General features: G+C 57.4%; 2 protein-coding genes across 5 annotated transcripts; both read left to right on the top strand.

Annotated features, from left to right (window-relative positions):
- The first annotated feature begins 6,912 nt into the window (after positions 1-6,912).
- On the top strand, positions 6,913-14,209 carry Septin5 (septin 5). Of its 4 annotated transcripts, none has more exons than XM_055610243.1 (12): positions 6,913-7,034; positions 7,183-7,193; positions 11,317-11,413; positions 11,497-11,583; positions 11,797-11,920; positions 12,017-12,151; positions 12,240-12,357; positions 12,448-12,549; positions 13,229-13,325; positions 13,428-13,563; positions 13,750-13,852; positions 13,969-14,209. In XM_055610243.1, exons 1-12 carry the CDS (start codon positions 6,992-6,994, stop codon positions 14,023-14,025), a joined length of 1,110 nt encoding a protein of 369 aa, XP_055466218.1. In that variant the 5' UTR covers positions 6,913-6,991; the 3' UTR covers positions 14,026-14,209. The 4 variants fall into 4 exon arrangements, with proteins under 4 accessions (XP_055466218.1, XP_055466220.1, XP_055466219.1 ...); XM_055610245.1 differs by having other exon boundaries at positions 7,007-7,034; positions 7,183-7,221; XM_055610244.1 differs by lacking the exon at positions 6,913-7,034 and having other exon boundaries at positions 7,162-7,221.
- A 602-nt stretch (positions 14,210-14,811) lies between these two features.
- Positions 14,812-16,243, top strand: Gp1bb (glycoprotein Ib platelet subunit beta). The gene is made up of 2 exons (XM_055610246.1): positions 14,812-15,122; positions 15,358-16,243. The coding sequence occupies exons 1-2, from the start codon at positions 15,113-15,115 to the stop codon at positions 15,966-15,968; spliced, it is 621 nt and encodes a 206-aa protein (XP_055466221.1). The 5' UTR covers positions 14,812-15,112; the 3' UTR covers positions 15,969-16,243.
- The last annotated feature ends 4,423 nt before the right edge of the window (positions 16,244-20,666 follow it).

Below are 20,666 nucleotides of genomic sequence, written 5' to 3'. Positions count from 1 at the left end.
GAAGGAAGGAAGGAAGGAAGGAAGGAAGGAAGGAAGGAAGGAAGGACAAATAACACACAGGTTGGGACCCTCCCTGTAAGGTGACAGCGTTGTGAAGTGGGTCAGTGTCTCTGTCACTATACTGGAGATTCTGTGACAAAAACACTGTCTGTGACTTGCATGTCAATGTTCTTGCTCCTAACTCCCTCCCCATAGCAAGCTATGGGATCTGGAATTTCCTCCCTGAGGGAGTTCTTAGCAAGTCTCCTCACCCAAGAGGGTCTTGCCCCATACCCTGGAGGAAGGAGGTTCAACAGAGGCCTCAAAGAATGCCCAGTAGACAGGCCCTGCTGAGTTTCCCCGCCCAGGCTATTTTAGCATTAGACAGGCAATGAGCTCCTTACAAAACAACAAAAGGACAGGGTTTGGGGAGCATCCAAATCACTGTACATGGGATGCCTGAGGGTGGTGCCCGGAAAAGGCACAGAGCAGCACTCCCTCCTCCCATGTCTCCTCGCATCCCTGTAATCTTTGTCATGTTCTTTAAAATAAATGGTAAACATAATTGTTTCCTGGGTCTTGTGTTCCCTCAAACAAATTAACCAATCCTAAGGAGGGGGCTGCAGAATTCTCCGTTGTGGCCAGTAGGTCTAACACTGCCCAGAAATCAGAGCCTATAGGATCTGAGACTCCTTCCCAAGTTGAAACTGAACGTGAGGACACTCAACTGAATTTGTGGGTCCCTGCAGAACTGCCTGCCTGCTTGTTGGTGGAGAAAATGCCTCTTAGGGCCTTAACCCCTGTGTAGATTGTGGTATGGGGCACAGGGAAAGCAGGCAGCTTGTCTTCTCAACACAACGCCTGTGTCAGTGAGCTTTCATTCCTATAGCAAAATACCTGGGGCAGGCTACCAATGAAAAACAACGAGGTTTAGGCTGGTGAGATGGCTCATGGTTGTGGGGGGGGGGAATGCACTTGTCACACAAGCCTGACAACCTGAGTTCAGTTCCCAGAACCTGCCTGAGTGTGGAAGGAGAGAAATGACTCCACAAAGTTGTCCTCTGACCACCACCCATGTCCCCTCCACTGATAATAATGATACATTTGAAAAATAAAATTTAAAGATGCTTGTTTAGTTGACAGAGTTGGAGATTTAAGGGCCAGTTGCCCATATCTTTGCAGGCCTGTTGACCACTATGCTATAGCATGGCACGTGACAAAGGTACCAGTGTGGGCAGCACTGAGTGACCACATCTTGAACAGGAAGGACAGAAAAAGACCTGAGTGTAATCAGACTCTGGCTGCTATAAACCCTCATTTGAGAAGTCCAGGGCCCATGAGGACATTAATCTCTTCTGAGAACTGTGCATCCAGTGAACCTCCAACCTTGATTTTCTAAAGGGCAAAGGGCACACCACCACCTTTTGTACCATCATGCTAGGAACCAAGTTTTCTTTCATTTTACTTTTTCTTTCTTACTTTTTTCCTTTGTTGTTTGTTTGTTGGAGATGGGGTTTCTCTGTGTATCCCTGGCTGTTCCGGAACTCACTTGGTAGACCAGGCTAGCCTCAAACTCACAGAGATCTGTCTGCCTCTACCTCTGCTTCCTCCCAGATGCAGGGATTAAAGGCATACACCACTCCACCTAGTTTACATGGGACCACTTAGAGACTGCCTTTAGAACAAGGTAGGGTGATGGATCAACTTCAGCCTAGGGAATGGGCTGGGTAGCAGGCACATGTGAGGGTTGGCCCTGGCTAGCTATCAACTTTACATGTCCACCTCACCATTTTCCCCCAGCCAAGCAGTTTCCAGGCACCCAGGGTCTGTCTCTCTCCTACTCAATGGTACATGGCTCTGCCCTGCCAGACAGCAAATAGTTGATAGGAATAAATGGGTAATGAGCGGAGACCATATTGCACCCTTAAAGTGTGAGCAGAAGGTCTCTATCCAGGCCAACCCCACTGCTGGTGGCATCTGCTCAGTGTCCCCTGTGTCTGCCCATGACTCCCTTCCACAAGCCAAGGTGTCCTTGAGCACAGTCAGCCAAAGGCAAGAGAGAGGCAATGGTTGGCTGAGCTGAGACCTCCAAGCTCCTGTCCTTACCAAGATATGGCCAGTCACCGAAGCTTTGAGACTCAAAACAGTGGATACCTGCAGTGAGGGCCCTGGTGGATGCTTCCCAGTGCTGTTCTGCATGGACTGCCCCAGCTGCCACACTAGTCCTGAGCAGTGCCAGATACTCAGCCAGAGCCTGGGAGAGAGTGTTGGGTTACAGTGTCACAAGGCCAGAGCCCTGCTTTGAGGCCTGCTTATTCCAGAAAGATTTCCAGGTCTGTGGCAGCCTTACACTTGCAGGCAAGGTCTGGTGGGATGCAGTGGGGAGCTGGAGAGCCCCGGGAGCCCCAGTGGCAATGGCACAGATGAGGCTGGCTCATGGTCACTGTCACTGGTGCTCTGGCCTCTGCACCATCTCACCTTTCCAAAACACATATTCTTGTGAAATTCATTTGAAAAGACTTACGGCAGGCAGTGATGGAGCATGCCTTTCATCCCAGCACCTGGGAGGCAGAGGCAGGCAGATCTCTGGGTTTGAGGCCAGCCTGGTCTACATAGTGAGTTCCAGGACAGCTACACAGAGAAACACTTTCAAAAAAAAAAAAAAAAAAAAAAAAAAAGGAAGACTATATGTGTGTGCCTACATGGATGGAGGCATGCATGCCACATTCATGAAGGTCCCTGCAGTGGACAGAAGGGACTGAACTACTGCAACTGGAGTTACAGGCGGCCAGTTGTAAGCCGCTCAGGGTGAGTGCTGGGGACTTCGTCCTCTGCATGAGCATCAAGCGCTCTTAACTGCTCAGCCTTCTTTGCAGCCAATGAGAGTTTTTTTTTATTGCCCCTCTGCTTCTGGGAGAACCTTGATGTTGTCCCACTTCCTAAGTCACTTATCTTTTTCTTCCATCTTTTGCTTTCCATAAAGCCCTAGAAGTGCAATGAGGTCAGACAACCTGAGGTGTGGGATACAGGAGCAGAGAAGTGTCCAATCCTGTGCATGCACCTGGGTAGCTCAGGGACAAGCAACCATGTCTGTTACAGTCCTCACACTCAAGGGTCCCAGACTGAACTGCACATTATCTCTCCCCCAAGACACTGCCCAGAGTAGCACAGGGGACTCTCCAGCTTGTCAGATGCCTTGAAGGATCCTTCCATCTCCTCAAAGACCCAGGCTGTTCTGGGTCCCCAGCTGGCTCCCTCTCTGGAAGCACAGACACCCTTTGTAGCACCTCTCCAGCTGCCCAGTGTAGTGTTCAGTGTGGACCAGGGCTCAGCCTGCCGAGAGTCTTGCAATACACACAGGCAGCTTTAAACAGTCAGTCAGTACCCTCCTGGCAGGGACAGCTGCTGTGATTCTGTGCCCTTCCATCGCTTGTCTTTGGTCATGTGGACTTGTGCACAATCCCCTTATATTCTTCCAGCAAGGAAACCAAGAAAAGTACTCTCTAGTAGATTTTAATGTCCTCACATCGCTCCTGTGTTTTGAGACAACCACTGCCTTTGGGGGCAGAGAGGACAACCCTGAGCCTCGAGTTCCTGTAGATCCCCTTTGCAAGATGTTGTGTGTACCCACTGCACAGGGGGAAAGGTCCTGGACTTGAGACTGCAGTCTCCTATATCTGACTCTCCTCGCTGGCCTTTCCCGCCCGCTCCACTTGCCATCATGCTGGGCAAGCATGAGACAAGGCTTTCCTGGGTGCTGGACTGGGCTCATCACTGTGAGCCCAACAGAGCTCTTGTGAGCCAGCTGTCTGATTCTGCAGAACTGGGTATCACTGAGTCTGACTGGACAGTAGGAGCTGGGAACAGCACTGTGGCTCTGTGGGGACAGCACCACGCCTGGGGCAGTGCAGACCCCAAGGCACACTCGCTGGAAGCTGAAGGGAGCACCTCCTGGTGCAAAGCCCTCAAGTGCAAGAGGACAAGTCCAGGTTGGTCTGGCTCAGCGAAGGCAGCAAGAGCAGCAAGGACTGTGTGAGAACAATAACCCCAGAAAGACAAAGGAAGGGTCCAGGGTGAGACGGGTCTTTCTACCGGGAGGTGAAGGGAGAGGGGACAGAAACACAAGCGTGGGTTGTGGGTAGGCCAAGCCCCTGGCCGGGCGGGGCCAGGTCATACCCTCTCAGAAGTGAGGCTGGTTTTGATCTCATGCAGGTCCCCAGCTCATTCTGACCTGCACTTGCTGTCCTGTGCTTAGACACAGAAACTGGAGATCTCAGCTTGAGACCGGCCTCTTCTGAGGTGCTTATGGGGGCAGCCCCATAGAAGGTCTTCAGGTTGGGGGGGGGTCTTACCTGCTGCACACACTTTGACCTTCACCCTCAACCTCAGACGTGAACAGTGATAGCAGAGTAAACATTCTAGAATTTTGTCCCTGTTGGCCCCAGTCATCTTCACTACCTGCCTCGCTGGGTCACGTGTGGTCACTATGGCTTGCACCGATGTGCTCTCTCCAAGAGCTCCTTGCTTACCCCAGCTGGCCTTCTAGTGCCAGGGAAAAGTCAGCTCCCTCTGCAGTTTGTGCTGAGAGGGAGACTCAGAATAATTTCACAAAAAGAGAAGGGTTTTGTTTTTTTTTTTTTCTGAAAAGTAAGCTATTTGTAGCCCAAGTTGCTTGAACAGATTTTTCTGGATGTAGCTTATTTTTTCATTAACTTCTTTTCCTTATGAATTAAAAAAAAAATAGCATTTTCCCCACGCAAGAGTCTTTTGTTTACATCTCTCTGTACTACAGCCAGCACTTGTGACAGCAGGGCGAAGCGGGTGCCCGCTGGGAAGGTAGTTTTCCCTAAAGCCATCGCACCCTGGGCAGGAAAGCGCAGGTGTCTGAGTCCCCCCACTCCTCTACTTTCGTGGCCTCCCCGACACCTGCTGGAGCCCACCAGAGGATGCTGGCTCTGCTTTCAGATGGACAAAGGCCGTACAGTAGTTGAGTTCAGACCTCAACCCCGGCTATTCCAGCCAGAGTCTGTGACCTTTGTGACGCTCCCACTGTCCACATGGCAGAACTGGGGACAGGTCTACAAATCTGATGGCTCAAAACGCCTTCGTGGCCTATTTTCCTGACCTCAGACATGCCCCCTGTACACACAGCATCTGTTGAGTCACAGGGGTTGTTCCTTCTGAGCACACAGGGCAACCTCGGTCCCCTGTGGGTGACTTGAAGCTGCCCCCGGGACTTGCTTACAGCCATAGGTGACCTGAGTCCCAGGACAAGGGGGCAGGTCCCACCTCTCCACCATACTGAGCATCTCAAGCCAGGTTGCCCCTAACTGCATCCTTCAAAGTGTGGCTCCCAGGCCTCAGTGACACCAGTCATTCATTTCCCATCAAGCACTGGTCTCCAGCCCAGCTGCATGTCTTTGAAATATAATCTTTGAAGTACACTTACCTTTTTAAAAACCATGCTTACACGACGAAGCTCCCTTGCTCATCTCCCAGCTCCGCAAGTGTTTCACTGGTATTTCTTTTTCTTAATCTTTTTTTTTCTTTTTTTTTAGTCAAACCCTTGTGTCAAGGCTCTTCAGAAGTGTGTTGTCTATCCCTCTTCTACACACAAGCCTCTCTCCCTCTAGCCCAAGTGCTACCCCCTAACTGGAGGCCACTGGAAGTGACCCTCCTACCAGATCCCCAAGGAAGATTCTTTGTTTCTGCCATCAGAGTGACAGTGACAGCCACGCGTGCTAACTGTCCTACTATTCCTTCCTGGGTTTCTCCAGACTCAGAACGGATAAGTGCCACGCTCACAAGTTTTGTCATTTTGAGTGTGTCTGCCTGCCCCTGCCCCAAGCTGCCCATATTCCTTTATCAGACTGCCAAATTCCCCAAAACTCCATAAAAAGGGCAATGGTGAAGCCAAACCTGAAAGATGTGTAGACACCTGCTGGAGTCATTAGCCCAGTGTTTCACTACAAAACTGTTTGATCGTGGGTGCCCTCCGGATTCCAAAGAAGCACTGCAGTGTGTCACGTACTCACCGCACCTGGTCCTGGGGCTGTGGATGAAAGGTTGGGACCACGGAACATCCCAACACCGGTCAAGACACTCTGCTGGCGTTCAGGCCAAAGGCACCTGGGCATGTGACAGTGACACAGAAGTGGGGAGGCATTCACACCGTGGGTCACTTAGTTTCATCTACTTACTGAAGATCCTCCTGGTGCCCCTCAGCCCCCTTCAACTCCTCTCCAGGGAGGTAGCTGGAGAGAGCACACATCACAGAAAACCGGCCCCAGAGCTGGTGCAAGGAGGGGCTAATGTGGCCTTCAGATTGTGCCTTTCTGGTCCCACGCCTCAAGTACTCTCGTTTTACTGTCCAGGAAAAGAGGCCATGCAGTCACACCCTGCCATGTGCTTTGCATCTTGCCCAGGTGTGTGTGTGCCCAGCGTAGGGCCCCTCCCTAGTAGCCAGCAGACTGCAGGAGAGCTCAGATTCTGGACTTCTGCCCAAGAAGTATCAAGAGCAGGGCTCCCAGGTGCATCTCGATGGGGTGAAGACGGGTACCCATATCCCCTGAACTCATGCCTCGGCTGCATGAAGCCAGTCCGGGGACAGGTTTTATAGAAAGGCTACAATGATGGAAGCTCAGAGGCCCAGGAACAGAACGGGTTCCAGCGACAGCCAGGGAGAGCAGAGTCCAGGCCTGGGCTAGATAACAGGAAGGGGAGGGGTCGTTCCGGACAAGACCGTGGGAATAGCCCTGCTGCTCTTCAAGCAGCGTAGAGAACCAGAGGCCTGGGGGGGGACCACAGCGGGACGCCTCAGTCCCCGCCCCCACCGGCCTCTCCGGGTCGCGCGTGGGCGCGGCGGGCGCCGATTGGCTGGCGGGCGCGCGGGCGGGGCGGGTGGTGGCGGCGCGGAGGGGCGGGTCACCCCACAGCCGGCCTCGGCCTCCACCGCTGGTCGCCGAGCCCCGCCCGCGCGCCCGCCGCCACACGTCCCCCGCCGGCGGCCACCATGAGCACAGGACTGCGGTACAAGAGCAAGCTGGCGACCCCAGGTGAGCTCGGCGCCTGTCCGCGTGCCCGCGCGCGCCTTTGTCCCCGCCGCCCGCCCGCCTCTCACCGTCTGTCTCCGTCTCTCCCCTGCCCGCCGGCCCGGACTCTCCGGTACCCGCCCCGCCCCGGACCACGACCTGGACCATGCAGAGGACAAACAGGTACCGGAGCCGCGCCGCTCAGTCAGTGGTGAGACCCGAACGGCTGTCACCCATTGTGGCACCGATGCTGGTGGCGCCCAGGCGTGACCCCGCCCCCGCCGGCCGTCACCCAGCCCTGTGGCGTTAATCGATTGTCTGCCGCCGCTCCTGGGGCTACGGAGGGGAAGAGTGGGCACCGCGTCTGGCTCCCTGACCCGCACAGCGGGGGCCTAGGAACCTCCCCAGAAAGGGAGGCTGAGTTGAGGGCCTCTCTCCTCTGGTCCAGGGCCAGCATCCCCTCCTTAACCTGACCGGAAGGTCACGTGCTGGGGGTCCTGGGTGAGGCTGTAGTTTTGACAGGCCAGGAATGGATGGGGGATGGGGAAAAGGGCGGTGGTCCACCAGTCACATCATGGGGAGCCTCGGCTTACCCCACTTCATGCCCATGCACCTTTGTGCTCTTCTCTCCCACACATAAATTCATGCTCACTAGTCTTTGGCAGAGCCTCTTCCAAGACCTGGAACTTCCAAGGCTCCCTATCTGAGTCATCCCAGTGCCCAGCACTGGTCCTCCAAACCTTGGGTACAGCCAGGCTTGTGGCCTTCCAAAGGGCTAGCCTGATCCCCACCCAGATGAGAGTGCCAGGCTACTGGGAAGCTGGCCTGGGTAACCTGTGAAAACCCCAAGGAGCTGAGGGTTATGAAACCAGCGGTGTGGAAGTGGGTGACCCAAGGGGCTGTCCGCTGTGGCTTAAGCTAGGCCGTGTTTGAAGAAAGAAAAAAGGCCCCGTTCTGTCATCAGAAGGCCTTGGCAAGCCTCGCCAGGGATGGAGGCTCACCCCAGACTACTAGACCAGAGTGCAGCCGGCAGAGCAAAAGCAGCTAGCAGATGGGATGAGCCGGAGAGTCACTAGTCTCCTGGCAGGGACATGCCCCGCCCAAGACTGAAGAGGCTCATGGGGATGGGGCTCCCCCAGGAGCCTTCCTAGGGAACTGCCTCCCCATTCTCATCTTCAGCAGGCCAGACAAAGCCTGATGGGGACTTATGCCGCCTGGCTATTGTGTAAGGGAGAGGGAGGGGGCCAGAAGCTAGGGAGACAAGGACCTGGGTTTCTCCTAGGCCTCTGGAAGGTCCTCCAAGTCACCTGGCTTGGGTACCTGCTTCTCAGCACCTTCCATGTTCTCCTGCCCAGTTGTGCCAGAATGGAGACCCCTCCCCTTCCTGCTAAAGTATGAGCCCTTCAGGCCTGCATCTGGCATCCTCTGAGGTCAGTTAGGAGCCAGCCTTACACCATTCCTTATCCCCAGACCCAAAGGAAGAGAGCACTAGGTCAAAGACTGAGTGAGTCCCAGAAAAGAGCCTGTGGGCCTGGGGAGGCATCACAGGATACCTCAGTGCCCGAGATGGTCATACAGAGATGGGGCTTAACCAAGCTTCTCTCTGACTCTAAATGGGGGAGGGGGTTAGGGCAGCAGTCTGTGTGGAAGGAGGTTGTCTGTCTGCCCTTTGCACCCACACCTCTTCTTGGGCAGTGATGGAACTGTTGGTTGTGTCTGCAGAGTCTACTCAGAATTCTAAGGCTGGAAAGCCTCATGGCTCTCATTCTCATGAAGAGGTGGGCACAGCTGTGTCATGTGGCTTTATACCCCTGGGGAATATCTGTTGAGCCTCTGGGGCTAGAAAAAGGGGAGTGCACAGCCCCTCCCTTAGGGCTTCTCCAGGGAATACACAGGCTGTGATAGCCTGACTGGATGATATTCAGATAAGCTGTGAATGGGGAGTAAGACCTTTGCTGTTTAACTGGGACTTCTCCAAAGGAGGCCCCTTCCCAATGGACAAGTTGAGCCCAGGCCAAGGCTGTCTGTGTGGATGCTGAGAGCTGTGTCTGCAGTGGTTGGAGCATGGAGGGTGGGTGGGACTCACACAAGAACCAGTAGCCATTTTGGGGGGAGCCGGAGCTGGGAGGCTGCTCCTCAGGCCTGGGATGAATGGCTCTCCTGTTCAGCTGGGAGCCCACGCTCCTCCCCAGGTACTAGTCACCTTCAGGCCGCATAGCCAGACCCAGGGTGGAGGCCCTCCAAGAAACCAAGAGGGAGAGGCTTCTTGGAGGAGGGGTGGTTTTGCATGGGGGAGGGAGGTCTCCCAGCCCTTCTTACACTCCCAGCAGTGCTATATCTAGTTTCTTGCCTCCTGGGGCTGATGCTCTGGTTCTGGTGGAGTTGGAAGTGAGGAGTAAGGAACGTTTGGTGGCTCAAAGAACATGGCTTACCAATTCATCAGAACCTTGTGGTTCCTGGAACATCTGGTACCTAACCGGATGGCATGTTGTGGGCAGTTTTGCCTAGCTGCGGGCTGGCCGAAGCTTCCAAGCTTGGAAGGAAGTGGGCCATCTGAACTCTGGCCACTACATCCCTCGCACCCTTTTGTTTTTTGAGACAGGGTTTCTCTGTGTAGGCCTGGCTGTCCTGAAACTCACGAGGTAGATCATCAGGGTGGCCTCGAACTCATAGGGATCTGCCTGCCCTTGCCTCCCAAGTGCTGGGATTAAAAACGTGTGCCACTCTGCCTGGGCCCCTCGCCCATGGCAAGACTTAAAAAGGAAGATGTACTCTGACCTCAGGACGTATGAAGACGTCACGCAGGGAAAGAATTCCCCCAACCACGGCACTTGCACACGCTGGGTAGAGGGGGGTGTAAAGAAGAGCGAACCCCAAGGAGTGGGGAGGGGTGTGTAGAGGTAGTTTGTTCGCTATGGCACGGTTGGGGGTGAGGGTTCGGGTGAGGTGCGAGAAGAGTAAGGTGTTGGCTGGGGCCCGGTTCCTTCGCGGTTGCGGGTGGGTCCGGAGCGGTCTGCAGCGCCCTCTGGTGGGCGGCAGCCGCACGGCGCCCTGGAGGCAGATCGGCGACCGCGGACACCTCGCCGCCCGCCTGCGGACGGTCAGGACCCGGCCTCCGGTGCCACGGCTGCGCTCCGGGTACACGCGGCGCCCCCGCCCGCGCGCCTCTGCTGGGCCCTGCCCATCGCAGCTGTTTTCTCGAGGCTCCACCCGCGGCCCAATTTCCAGGCGACCGTTTCCCGGCTACGGCGGTCGGGGCGGTCCCCACCGCCACTGCCGGGGGTGGAGGGGCGAAGCCCCGCCCCGAGTTCCAGTGCGCGAGCCGCTGCTGAGGCTCCACGCGGCCACAGCTCGCGGCTCCCGCGCAGAGGCAAGGGAATGGCTCGCACGGTTTCCGAGGTCAGGGGCCTACTAGGTGGGCGACGCTCCTTCTCTGGGCCCCAGTTCTCGGGGTTTCAAAACCCGAGCCAGAAGAGGGCTTAAGAGCAAATTTACCCAGCTCCAGATCGCTGGCCCCGACTGGCCTGCCCCCGGTGTAGGGTCCGAACGAGGCGGGCAGGGTCGCCGCGATGGACACACTGGCAGCACCCCAGGACCGCCTGGTGGAGCAGCTGCTGTCTCCCCGCACCCAGGCCCAGAGGCGGCTCAAGGTGTGTGTGTGTGTGTCTGTGTGTGTGCGCGCGCGTGTAGATAGGGTGGAATGTGGGTCATGTGTGCATGCTTGTTTGGTCAGGACCCTCCAGCTACCAGGGAAGGCGGCAGGGGCTCTCGGGGCAGATGTCCACTAGAGGATGGGTGCAGGCCACGCAGACCCTTCGGCGGGGGAGGCTCGGTACAGCAGCCTATAAATAGCCCTTGCTCGGATGCTGCTTCTGGAATCACCACCCCCAAGCTTGGATCTGGGCCAGACAAGTCGCCCACCCCTGGATACTCTGAGGATGAGTTTGTGCTGAGGTCTGCCTGCTTCCACCTATGGAGGTCCTTAATGTGTCTGAGGGGTCTTGGTACTGATTCCCACCACCCACCCTCGGGGGACTCCTGTGGGGCTGGTGTAACTCATTTCCCACCCCCATCTTGGGCCTCGCTGAGGCTGGGGCAGGGTGCCTTTTCCGGCCACCCCCTCACCTACCTTCCTCCTGCTGGCGTTTGCCCTCCAGCACTCACCCCGTCTTTGTCGATGACATGCCCCTTCCTAAGGGCTGCACTATGTGCTCGCCCGCCGGAGCCACATGAGAGGTAGGGCCTCGGGCTGTCACTGGAGAGCAAGGCTGTGCTCCTGACCTGCCGCAAACACCCCTGCCCTTAGGACATCGACAAGCAGTACGTTGGCTTCGCCACGCTACCCAACCAGGTGCACCGCAAGTCAGTGAAGAAGGGCTTTGACTTCACCCTCATGGTGGCAGGTGAGGGGCCGAACCTCTGAGGCCACGGGTCAGACCATCTCAGCCCAAATCTAACCCAGCTCTTCTCTGTTCCCCGTGGCCAGGTGAGTCCGGCCTGGGGAAGTCTACCCTTGTTCATAGCCTCTTTCTGACTGACCTGTATAAGGACCGGAAGCTGCTGAGTGCTGAGGGTGAGTAGCTTCCATACAGTCCTCACCCTTGCCCTGATAAACCTCAGAGGGCATCCTTACACTCTGCCTGAGGCAGGGGTCCCTGTTTGGGGGTGGGAAGGAGTGACCCAGAATATATAGTGAGACAGCCAAGGTGCCGGGGTGGGTGAGGACAAGGCTTCTTGCTGGCTTCTTGCTGGCCTGCAAACACTGCCTCCCTCCCTCCTTCTGCAGAACGCATCAACCAGACCGTAGAGATCCTGAAGCACACAGTCGACATTGAGGAGAAGGGAGTCAAGCTGAAGCTCACCATTGTGGACACACCGGGCTTCGGGGATGCCGTGAACAACTCTGAGTGGTGAGGAGCACTGAGTGGTGAGGGGTCCCCTGCCCCCAGCCAGCACAACGTAGCAGGCAGCTCTTAGAGCGGGCTTCATTCTTCCTCCGCCTGTAGTTGGAAGCCCATCACTGACTACGTGGACCAGCAGTTTGAGCAGTATTTCCGTGACGAGAGTGGCCTCAACCGCAAGAACATCCAAGACAACCGGGTGCACTGCTGCCTGTACTTCATCTCTCCCTTTGGGCACGGGTGTGTAGCCATGCCCGGCTCTGGTGGGTGTTCCTCTCGTTGCACCACTGCCTCCCAACAGTGCCCATCCTACCCCTGTGCCTGGCAGGTTGAGGCCAGTGGATGTGGGTTTCATGAAGGCTCTGCACGAGAAGGTGAACATCGTCCCACTCATCGCCAAAGCTGACTGCCTGGTCCCCAGTGAGATCCGGAAGCTGAAGGACAGGGTGCGTCTTCTGTCACTAAGAGGGGGCCTGGCCAAAACCTCCAGGGTTGCTGGCCAGTGCCGGAGTCAAGCTCTTGCCCCATTGCTGCAGATACGGGAAGAGATTGACAAGTTTGGGATCCATGTGTACCAGTTTCCAGAATGTGACTCCGACGAAGACGAAGACTTCAAGCAGCAGGACCGGGAACTGAAGGTGAGCGTGTAGCCAGGAGGGGTGAGGGCAAGGAGGCAATGGGGCAGAGCACTCTGTGGGAGAGGCCTGAGCACCCAGGTCCAACGTAATGAGGGCAGGAGTCTTTTGTTCCCAGAGTAGAGGCACTGTGCCCTGTCACAAGGGCTATAAGGGTCAGTTGTATCCACGTCTAGTCTGCGGTGGCTCATTTGAACCTCCCCTGGGTGCTTACTAGAGTCCTTACTGGTACCATTCTGACCTGCATTCTGATCAGCCCAGTGGCCCAGAGATGTGCCAAGCCCTAGTTCCCAAGATTCTGAGCTCCAGAGTGGCTTTGAATACCCCAGAAGCTGGTGAGGTGGTGACAGAGAGCTAAGCCAGGAACTAGGGGCCACTGCACCAGAAGCAGATGGGCAGGGCCATCCACCAGTCAGCACCAGTAAGCGTGCTCTTGGCTGACTTGAAACGTGGAGGAAGTTCTGGGAAGCATCCAGAGCCAGAGAAGTGCACAGCCTGGCAGAAGCCCCAGGGCTTTAAGCTATGCAGGCTTTGTGGCTTTAGTGGGTTGCAAAGTCACCAAAAGAGGGGCCACGCCAGAGGACGGGGATGATGGCAGTGCCGGAGTAACCACGCCCCCTCAGCCTCTGCGCCTGCGCTCTTACAGACTGGGCTGGGTTGGGTCCTTGCTCTCCTTCCCCAGGAAAGTGCGCCCTTCGCTGTTATCGGCAGCAACACTGTGGTGGAGGCCAAGGGGCAGCGCGTCCGGGGACGGCTATATCCTTGGGGGATCGTCGAAGGTGAGATGCGGCGGGGCGGGGGGGGGAGGGGGGGAGGCACCTGGTGCCGGTGGGAAGCTCCCCTCGGCTGAGGCCTACTCATTGTCGGCTCCTGCCCCACAGTGGAGAATCAGGCGCACTGCGATTTTGTGAAGCTTCGCAACATGCTCATCCGCACTCACATGCACGACCTCAAGGACGTGACGTGTGACGTGCATTACGAGAACTACCGCGCCCACTGCATCCAGCAGATGACCAGGTAGGCCTCTCCCGCCGGAGCCGGCGCGCCCACCCTGCTCCCGGCGCCACGGAACCCGACGTACACTTGACCTTTGTCCCAGTCCCCAGATCATCCCAGCGGGGGTTGATACTGGCAGAAGCCGGCTAGGCCTCTCCCACCTTCCTAACCGGAACCCCGCATCAGCGCAGCCTTCCCATTCCACAGCAAACTCACACAGGACAGCCGCATGGAGAGTCCCATCCCTATACTCCCCCTCCCCACCCCTGACGCGGAGACGGAGAAGCTCATCAGGATGAAGGATGAAGAGGTAGGCGGAGAGTGGGGCCAAGATTGCGCAGGGAGGTGTAGGGAGGCGAGGCGGAGGGCGGGGCTAGACCTCCCCTACCTTCTCTTACTCTGATTTGGGTCGTCTCCACCCACCAGCTAAGGCGCATGCAAGAGATGTTGCAGAAGATGAAGCAGCAAATGCAAGACCAGTGACACCCCGCCCCAGCCCCACAATCGCCAAGGATAGATGGCCAGTTTCCGCGCTGGCCCCTCCTACCCCTGGATCCCAGACAGCCTGGACCTAACCCTAATCCAAAGTGGCTTTGACCAGACTGTTCAGGCCTGGAGCCACAGAGCCACCGCCCCCAGATGACCCTAATTTATTCTCAGCATCCAACCCTCCCGGTCATTTGTATCTGCTTCCGAGTGGTCTGAACCACAGCCCCTCCCCAACCTCCTGGCCCTAGCCCACCCCCGCACCTCCTGTCTAAAGGGAACAAGTTGTGCACAACCTCCAAGATCTCCCTTCCTAGAAGATCACTGACCCCAACGGCCAACAAGCCAGGGTAGAGGAGGGACATGGATGCAGGATCTCAGGCCCATTTCCCAAGCTGGTGCTGCGGGAGCGGAGTTGGGAGGCCCCCTCTGCCGGTTCCAGCCGGCTAAGAAGCAGATGCCAATGTCCTGTGTGCGGAAGTAGGCCGGATCCTCCCTTACACCCTAACCACGCTCTGTTCAGGACCAGAGCCCATGGGGTTTGGAGGCTGAGGCCTTTAAGAAGACCCAGACCTAGAGGCTTCTGGGAGGAAGGTGTCCTGCAAGGCACCTCTTGTGCCCCTTCCTGATCGACCTGAAGGACTCCAGGGCAGCAGGACGGGTTGTCCCCTGTGACTAGACTACTTTCATCCACCCATAGGTCAAGGTCTCCTCTTCCTAGCGGCTCTGTTGTGCTGCGGTCCCAGCCCTTGGCCTCCTCCATCTCGCCGCCCGCATGATCCCTCCCCACACATGTTCCGTTTTGTTCCGTTGTGAATGCCGCGTCCTGTCCTGGTGACAGGAGAACAAAGTTGGTGAACGTCGCAAAGTTGGTGTCCGAGTGTTCCATGAGCCCCTGTGAACGGGCGGGGGCGGAAACCCGGGCTGCCTGCGGGCCCCGGCGATAGTACCCTATCTGCCGCCCGCAACGCCCTTGCGCGCCGGCTCGGAGTTATTTCTAGCCAGGCGGCAGAACTGTGGTCTGCTGCTGCAGGCTCTCGGGCCAACGCCACTCCAAAACGAACTGGGCCGCCATCCTCTCGCCATGGGCTCCTGTGAGTTCTGGGGTCGGGTCTGCAGCTTTCTGGACAGAAAGCCACGTCAAGTGTTCTAGTTTGGGTAGCAATAGGCAAAGGCTTGGCTCAGACTTGGAGGGAAACCCCAGACAGCGTGGAGGGTGGCCGGGGTGGAGGGACGTGCGAGATGCCGGCGGTGCGGGGTGGGGGTGGGGGGGAGCTGCTCCGGCGCTCCCGGTGATGCTCCCCGCTCACCCTAGCGCTTCTCTTCCAGGGCCGCGCGAGGCGCTGAGCCTGTTGCTTCTGCTGCTAGCGCCACCCAGCCTCCCAACCGCTGGCTGCCCCGCGCCCTGCAGCTGCTCGGGGACGCTCGTGGACTGTGGGCGCCGTGGGCTGACCTGGGCCTCGCTGCCGGCCACCTTCCCCTCCGACACCACCGAACTGGTGCTGACCAACAACAACCTGACGGCGCTGCCTCCCGGGCTTCTGGATGCTCTGCCGGCGCTGCACACGGTGCACCTGGGCGCCAACCCCTGGCGCTGCGACTGCCGCTTGTTGCCGCTGCGCGCCTGGCTGGCCGGCCGCCCGGAGCGCGCGCCCTACCGCGACCTGCGCTGTGTCGCGCCCCCGGCGCTGAGCGGCCGCTTGCTCCCCTACGTGGCGGAGGAAGAGCTGAGGGCCGCCTGCGCGCCCGGCCTGCTCTGCTGGGGAGCTCTGGTGGCGCAGCTCGCGCTGCTGGTCCTCGGGCTCCTCCACGCGCTGCTGCTGGCGGTCCTGCTGGGTCGCCTGCGGAGGCTGCGCACGCGCGCGCGTGCACGCGCCATCCGCGAGTTGTCGCTCACAGCCCCGCTGGTGGCCGAGCGGGTCGGAAGCAGTGCCTCCTGAGAAAGGACAGGCGCTGAACAACAACGGCCTGCAAACTTCCCAGGTCCCTGCAGGCGGACCCTCGCCTTCACCTGGATTGACCTTGGCCTCTACCCTTTCCCAGTCTCCCAGACCCAGCAGGTGGTGAATCCACCGTGGGGTTGGCTACGTGCTGCCAGCACTTCCAGAGTGAAGACTACCTTAGTCTTCAGAGCCTAGGGAGGCAGAGCGGTCCAACTCGACATTCAGCAGTCTCCACCTGCCAGACTCCCGCACTGAATAAACCTTTCTCCTCATCTGGCGGTTTCTGTAACCACCTGACCATGCCAAATCCCAGAAAGGGCCTGGGGGATGTTGTTCCAAAGGGATATAACCACTTCTTCACGCACTGCCAAGCTGGCCAGGGCAACAGGAGTCAATGGATTGTATTCCCTGTACCCGGCTGTCCTCGAAGCCATTCGCAGTGAGAATGCTGTGAACAGAGAGGTCCCTCTGGCACTTAGGAAGCTTGAAACTTTGTGCTTCATGTCAGAGGGGTCGCTCTTGGGAACAGCTCAGGAGTTGGGGTGTGACCCTGCTGAATGGACAGCTTTCAGAGCACCCAAAGACAGATGGAGGTTGGGCTAACTCGAAGACAGGTGGCTGTGGTCTGTGGTCCAGTGGGTCCAACGACTCCATGGGTCATTTCAGCAAGGCCAGGTGACGGAGACATGACATAAGGGCCTCCGGGTATAAGTTTAGCCAGAGTCTCTGATACAAGACCTGAAGTGAGCCCGGCTTCCTGCCACAACCCTGAACCCTCCAAGTGTCCCCAGATCCTCCAGTGCCATTCACCAGCCCATAGCAGCAGTATTCTCAGCCCTCCTCACAGGAGCCCTCCCTGACAGCACAGCCACCACGCATTACCACCCACTCCCCCCCACCCCCCACCCACCCACCCCCGTCCCCAGTCTCCGCAGCTGCCTTTGCAGAGGCTGTTCTTGCCCTGGTTCACTTTCTGCCGCCCCAGCAGGGACTGGCTGCTCCGGACAGGGAGTCTCCAGTTCCCAGTTTCCTATTGTCTGCCTCCCATGCTGGAGCTGTGAAACTAGGCACTCTGGTTGCTCTCTGGGTGCCCAGGTGAGCAGAATGGCACCTTCCCCACTGTTGAAGCCAGCCTGTGGGCACCAGGCTCCTGCATTCAGTGCAGGTCTCACCCGATTGCCTCTATAAATAATGGAAGCTTTTGTCCCTGGAGATCCTGATGAAGAGCCTTGAGCCTCCTCTGACCACCACTGACCAGGTCGGGGAGGCTGTGGCTGACATGGCCTTTGTCCTGGCCTTTGTGGGACAAGACAGATGACCCTCCAGTAGGCTGATGCTATCTAGAGGCTGCCAGTCAGACGTGAGGCACAAGCCACCCCCTCCTTTGTGGGCAGGTGCAGGGCATCCGGCCCATTGTGGGCTGCACAAACTGTGCGTTTGTCCATCCGGCCTTGTCAGTGCATCAGGGACAGTGGTCCTCTTTGTTCACCCTCCCCAGGGGTGGCCTGTCACCCCAAGAACCCCCACTTGAGGCACACAGATAACACCTTCAAGTCAGCTGAACACAACGTGGGGAGGGGCTTTCCCTCTGCTTTTCAGAAAAGCAAACCAGATCTTCAGGGAGGACCTTGTGTGCTTCCGTCCCTCTCTGTGGTGGTAATGGAGCAGACCTGAGACAAGCTTCCTGAGCCCCGCATTCTCCTCCTCACTGAGGACCTTTAAGGGGTAGTTTTGGAACCTAGGAAAAAGTGACCAGAGGTCCCAAAGCGCTCCCAAGCTAAGAGCAGGGTGTAACCCTGGGCTGTGGAAAGAACCCTAGCAGGAGCTGTAGGGAGGAGCTCAGGCTCAGTGAGCAGTGCTCTCAGGGCTTGATGGCTCCAGGACCAGTGTCTCACTAAGAGGATGGGCTTGGGAACCCTGAAGGACATGGGCCACAAAAGCAAGGGCTCTGCTGATGAAGAAATAAGCATGGCATCACAGTGTGTCCAGACAGGAGGGTAGACTTCTTGCTTCACTGGTTAATGGGGCAACTGTACCCATAGTTCCTCCAGGAGACCAATCTTGCTAGACCCTCATGGCCGCGACTGTCTGGTCCAAGACACCAGTCTGGCTTCGATGGCTGGCCCTCCTGGTGGGCAGGGAATCTCTCCAACTCTAGCTCCTGACCCTAAGCTGACCTGCCACGTGCTTAGCCTGGGGCCTCAGCCTCCCAGAGTGTGGGGAAGTGGATGGTCCCAGCTCAGTGCTCCTGAATGCACACTACTCCTCCTCAACCCAGCCTCCAGCATTGTCATCCACTTCAGAGACAACACACCTGCCCTGGAGTCTCCTCCCCGGCCACCAACTTGTCCCCTCTGTTGTCTGGGACTCCTCCCAGATGAGCATAAGCCACAGGACTTCTCTCAAAAGCCTATATAGCACAGCTACATACCCACGAGCCCAGGGGCTGGCTGGTGCCAGGCAACTCCCTCTAGAACGCAGAAGTCAGAGGTGACCGCTGCCTGTCCACCCCTTGGGCTTCCAAGACTTCAGCCCCACCACACCTTTGCCCATCACAGTGGGTCTGCCCTCTCTCCTGTGACCTTCATTCTTATCCAAGGCCTCCTTCAAACTGAGATTCCCAGCCTCAGCTCGTCTAACACAAGGCACAAAGGTGCATTTAGAGAGGTTAAGCCATGTGTGCAGCCCGTGTCCTGCCGTCCAGCCAAAGACGACCAAGGAGTCCCAGTAACACCACACAAGGCCACCAGCCTAGGCATAGACAGAATGCTCACCTCCCGCAGACAGCCTCTGTTCCATTGTGAAATAGAAACGTGCTGTGGGTGGTGAACTACCTGTTGCTGAGCCCTGGCTTCCCCTCAAGCACCACGACCCCCGACTGGCACCAGAGGGCGCTAGCGATCCGTAAAAGACGCAAAGCTCAGCGAGCAGAGTGCAGCCCTGAGCGAACGCGAGGGATGCCCGGGCAGTGGAGAGAGAGTGGAGAGAGAGAGAGACTGCAGAGAGAGAGGATGGCAGGTCATTCCCTCTGGGGATGGAGAGGAGGGTGCTGCGAGGCCGCTGACAGACGCGAAGAAGATGAGTGTGGGCCCCCTTCCTCCTATCCTTTGGCGCACTGACAACCGGTCAACCGCAAAGATAAGGGACCTCTTCCGTCTGGCGGGAAGGACGTGGGCCTGTCCAGGTGCGCCCCCCTCCCCATGTTTGCTCCGTAAACATTCATTGGCCCTTGCTGTGTGCATTGTGAGGTTTGTAGGGCTGACAAAAACCGGTGCTGGACTCCCACCATTTCTACACTGGAAGTCTTTGGGGAAGGACTCAGAAAAAGAGTCTCAGACGTCTCTCGTCCACTCTACCCACATGACCCGGGGTAGCATCAGGGTTCTTCATGAGTTTTTTTTACAGCCTGTAGAAGCCTGGAAACTGGGCTGACCTGCTTGAGGCCACCACAAGCAAGAGGCCCTAGGAGTGGTGTTGGGGCCCTCTAGGCTAGCCCCGTAGGAGGGGGAGGCCTGCACCCGCTGCCCAGACGGAGCAACAACACTGGGGTGGGTGGCCCATAGCTCACCACAGTGTCTGCGCCCACCCCCAGCGTTTCCGATGGAAGACAGGCGGCGAGTGATAAATCACCAGCTCCCACTCCCACCCACCCCGGGCTAACTGGTGGGCAAGAAGTGCCGCAAGGGCCGTGTGTCACTGAGACAAGGGCTGGAACAGAAGACAGGCTAGAGCCAGGGGCCTTCAGACACAAGCCAGTTCCTTGCTGGGGTGTCTGAGCTCCCAGGTACCCTTCCCATAAAGCCCATCTGGAAACCAGCTGAGACTGTCTCCACCCTACTGACCCCCACTGGAGGTATGAGCAAGGCCTCTGAGGCAAGCTTCAGTTCCCCTGGGAAGACCATAAATCAGCAGGGGGCACTTGGAGTAGTGGCCCCAGGAGAGTGAGGGTCTTCGGGGGTCACTGATCTGAATGACTAGGCCTGGCCTTGGCTGTGTCTCTCCCTTCTTAAACAGTTCTAGTGGGACCTCCCAGCCCCCAACCCTTCCTGGCCAGTACAGTCTGGCCTGGCCCCCCCCCCCCCCCCGTGCTGTCTATAATGGCTGCACATGCTTTCTGCCCTCTTTTCTCAACGACAAGAAAAGTCATACAGAGTAATGTGCCCTCTTAGGAAAATCCTTGGGGGCTGGCCTGTCCCTGATCCCACAGAACCTGTGGGATCAGCAGGTCCTCTCCTGTAAGCTGTCTCTAGGGGTCTGCTCTGTCCAAGGAAATGCCATCCATGCCTCCGTCCATTCTGTCTTTCTGTCACCTCCCCTACTCAGAGTGCTGAGGGCTGGCTGGACAAAGAGTGCTGAGAGATGAGCCCAGTCGAGCCCCCAGGTGTGAGCCACCCTACTGTGTGTGTGTGTGTGTGTGTGTGTGTGTGTGTGTGTGTGTGTGTGTCTTCAGGTGTGAAGTCAGTTGCAGTATGAGAGCCCAGGCCAGGCCCTGAGCCCTGCAGGGCATATGCCACAGACGCACTGCCCACTTCCCCTGCCCCTACAGAGCTCCTCTCACAAGCCATTCATGGAATCAAGGCCATTTGTGCACCAAGAAACCCAGATTTCCCCTGTGACTTGTCTCTGGAATGGGGTTGAGAATGTCGAGGGGCTTCTCTGGAAAAACGTTGGGAACACTTAGCATTGTGCCTGAGA

Source organism: Psammomys obesus, unplaced genomic scaffold (genome assembly GCF_907164565.1).
Source record: "Psammomys obesus unplaced genomic scaffold, mPsaObe1.curated_primary_1811, whole genome shotgun sequence".
Taxonomy (NCBI): Eukaryota; Metazoa; Chordata; class Mammalia; order Rodentia; family Muridae; genus Psammomys; species Psammomys obesus.
Note: the sequence above shows the minus strand (reverse complement) of the source record. Positions and strands in the feature narration are given on the sequence as shown.

Excerpts from the sequence above, each read along its gene's own strand:
- Septin5 (XM_055610242.1), top strand. The coding sequence starts at position 10,580 with ATGGACACACTGGCAGCACCCCAGGACCGCCTGGTGGAGCAGCTGCTG. Across the intron at positions 10,661-11,316 it reads AGGCCCAGAGGCGGCTCAAG|GACATCGACAAGCAGTACGT; the intron begins GTGTGTGTGTGT and ends CCCTGCCCTTAG. Across the intron at positions 13,853-13,968 it reads TCAGGATGAAGGATGAAGAG|CTAAGGCGCATGCAAGAGAT; the intron begins GTAGGCGGAGAG and ends TCCACCCACCAG.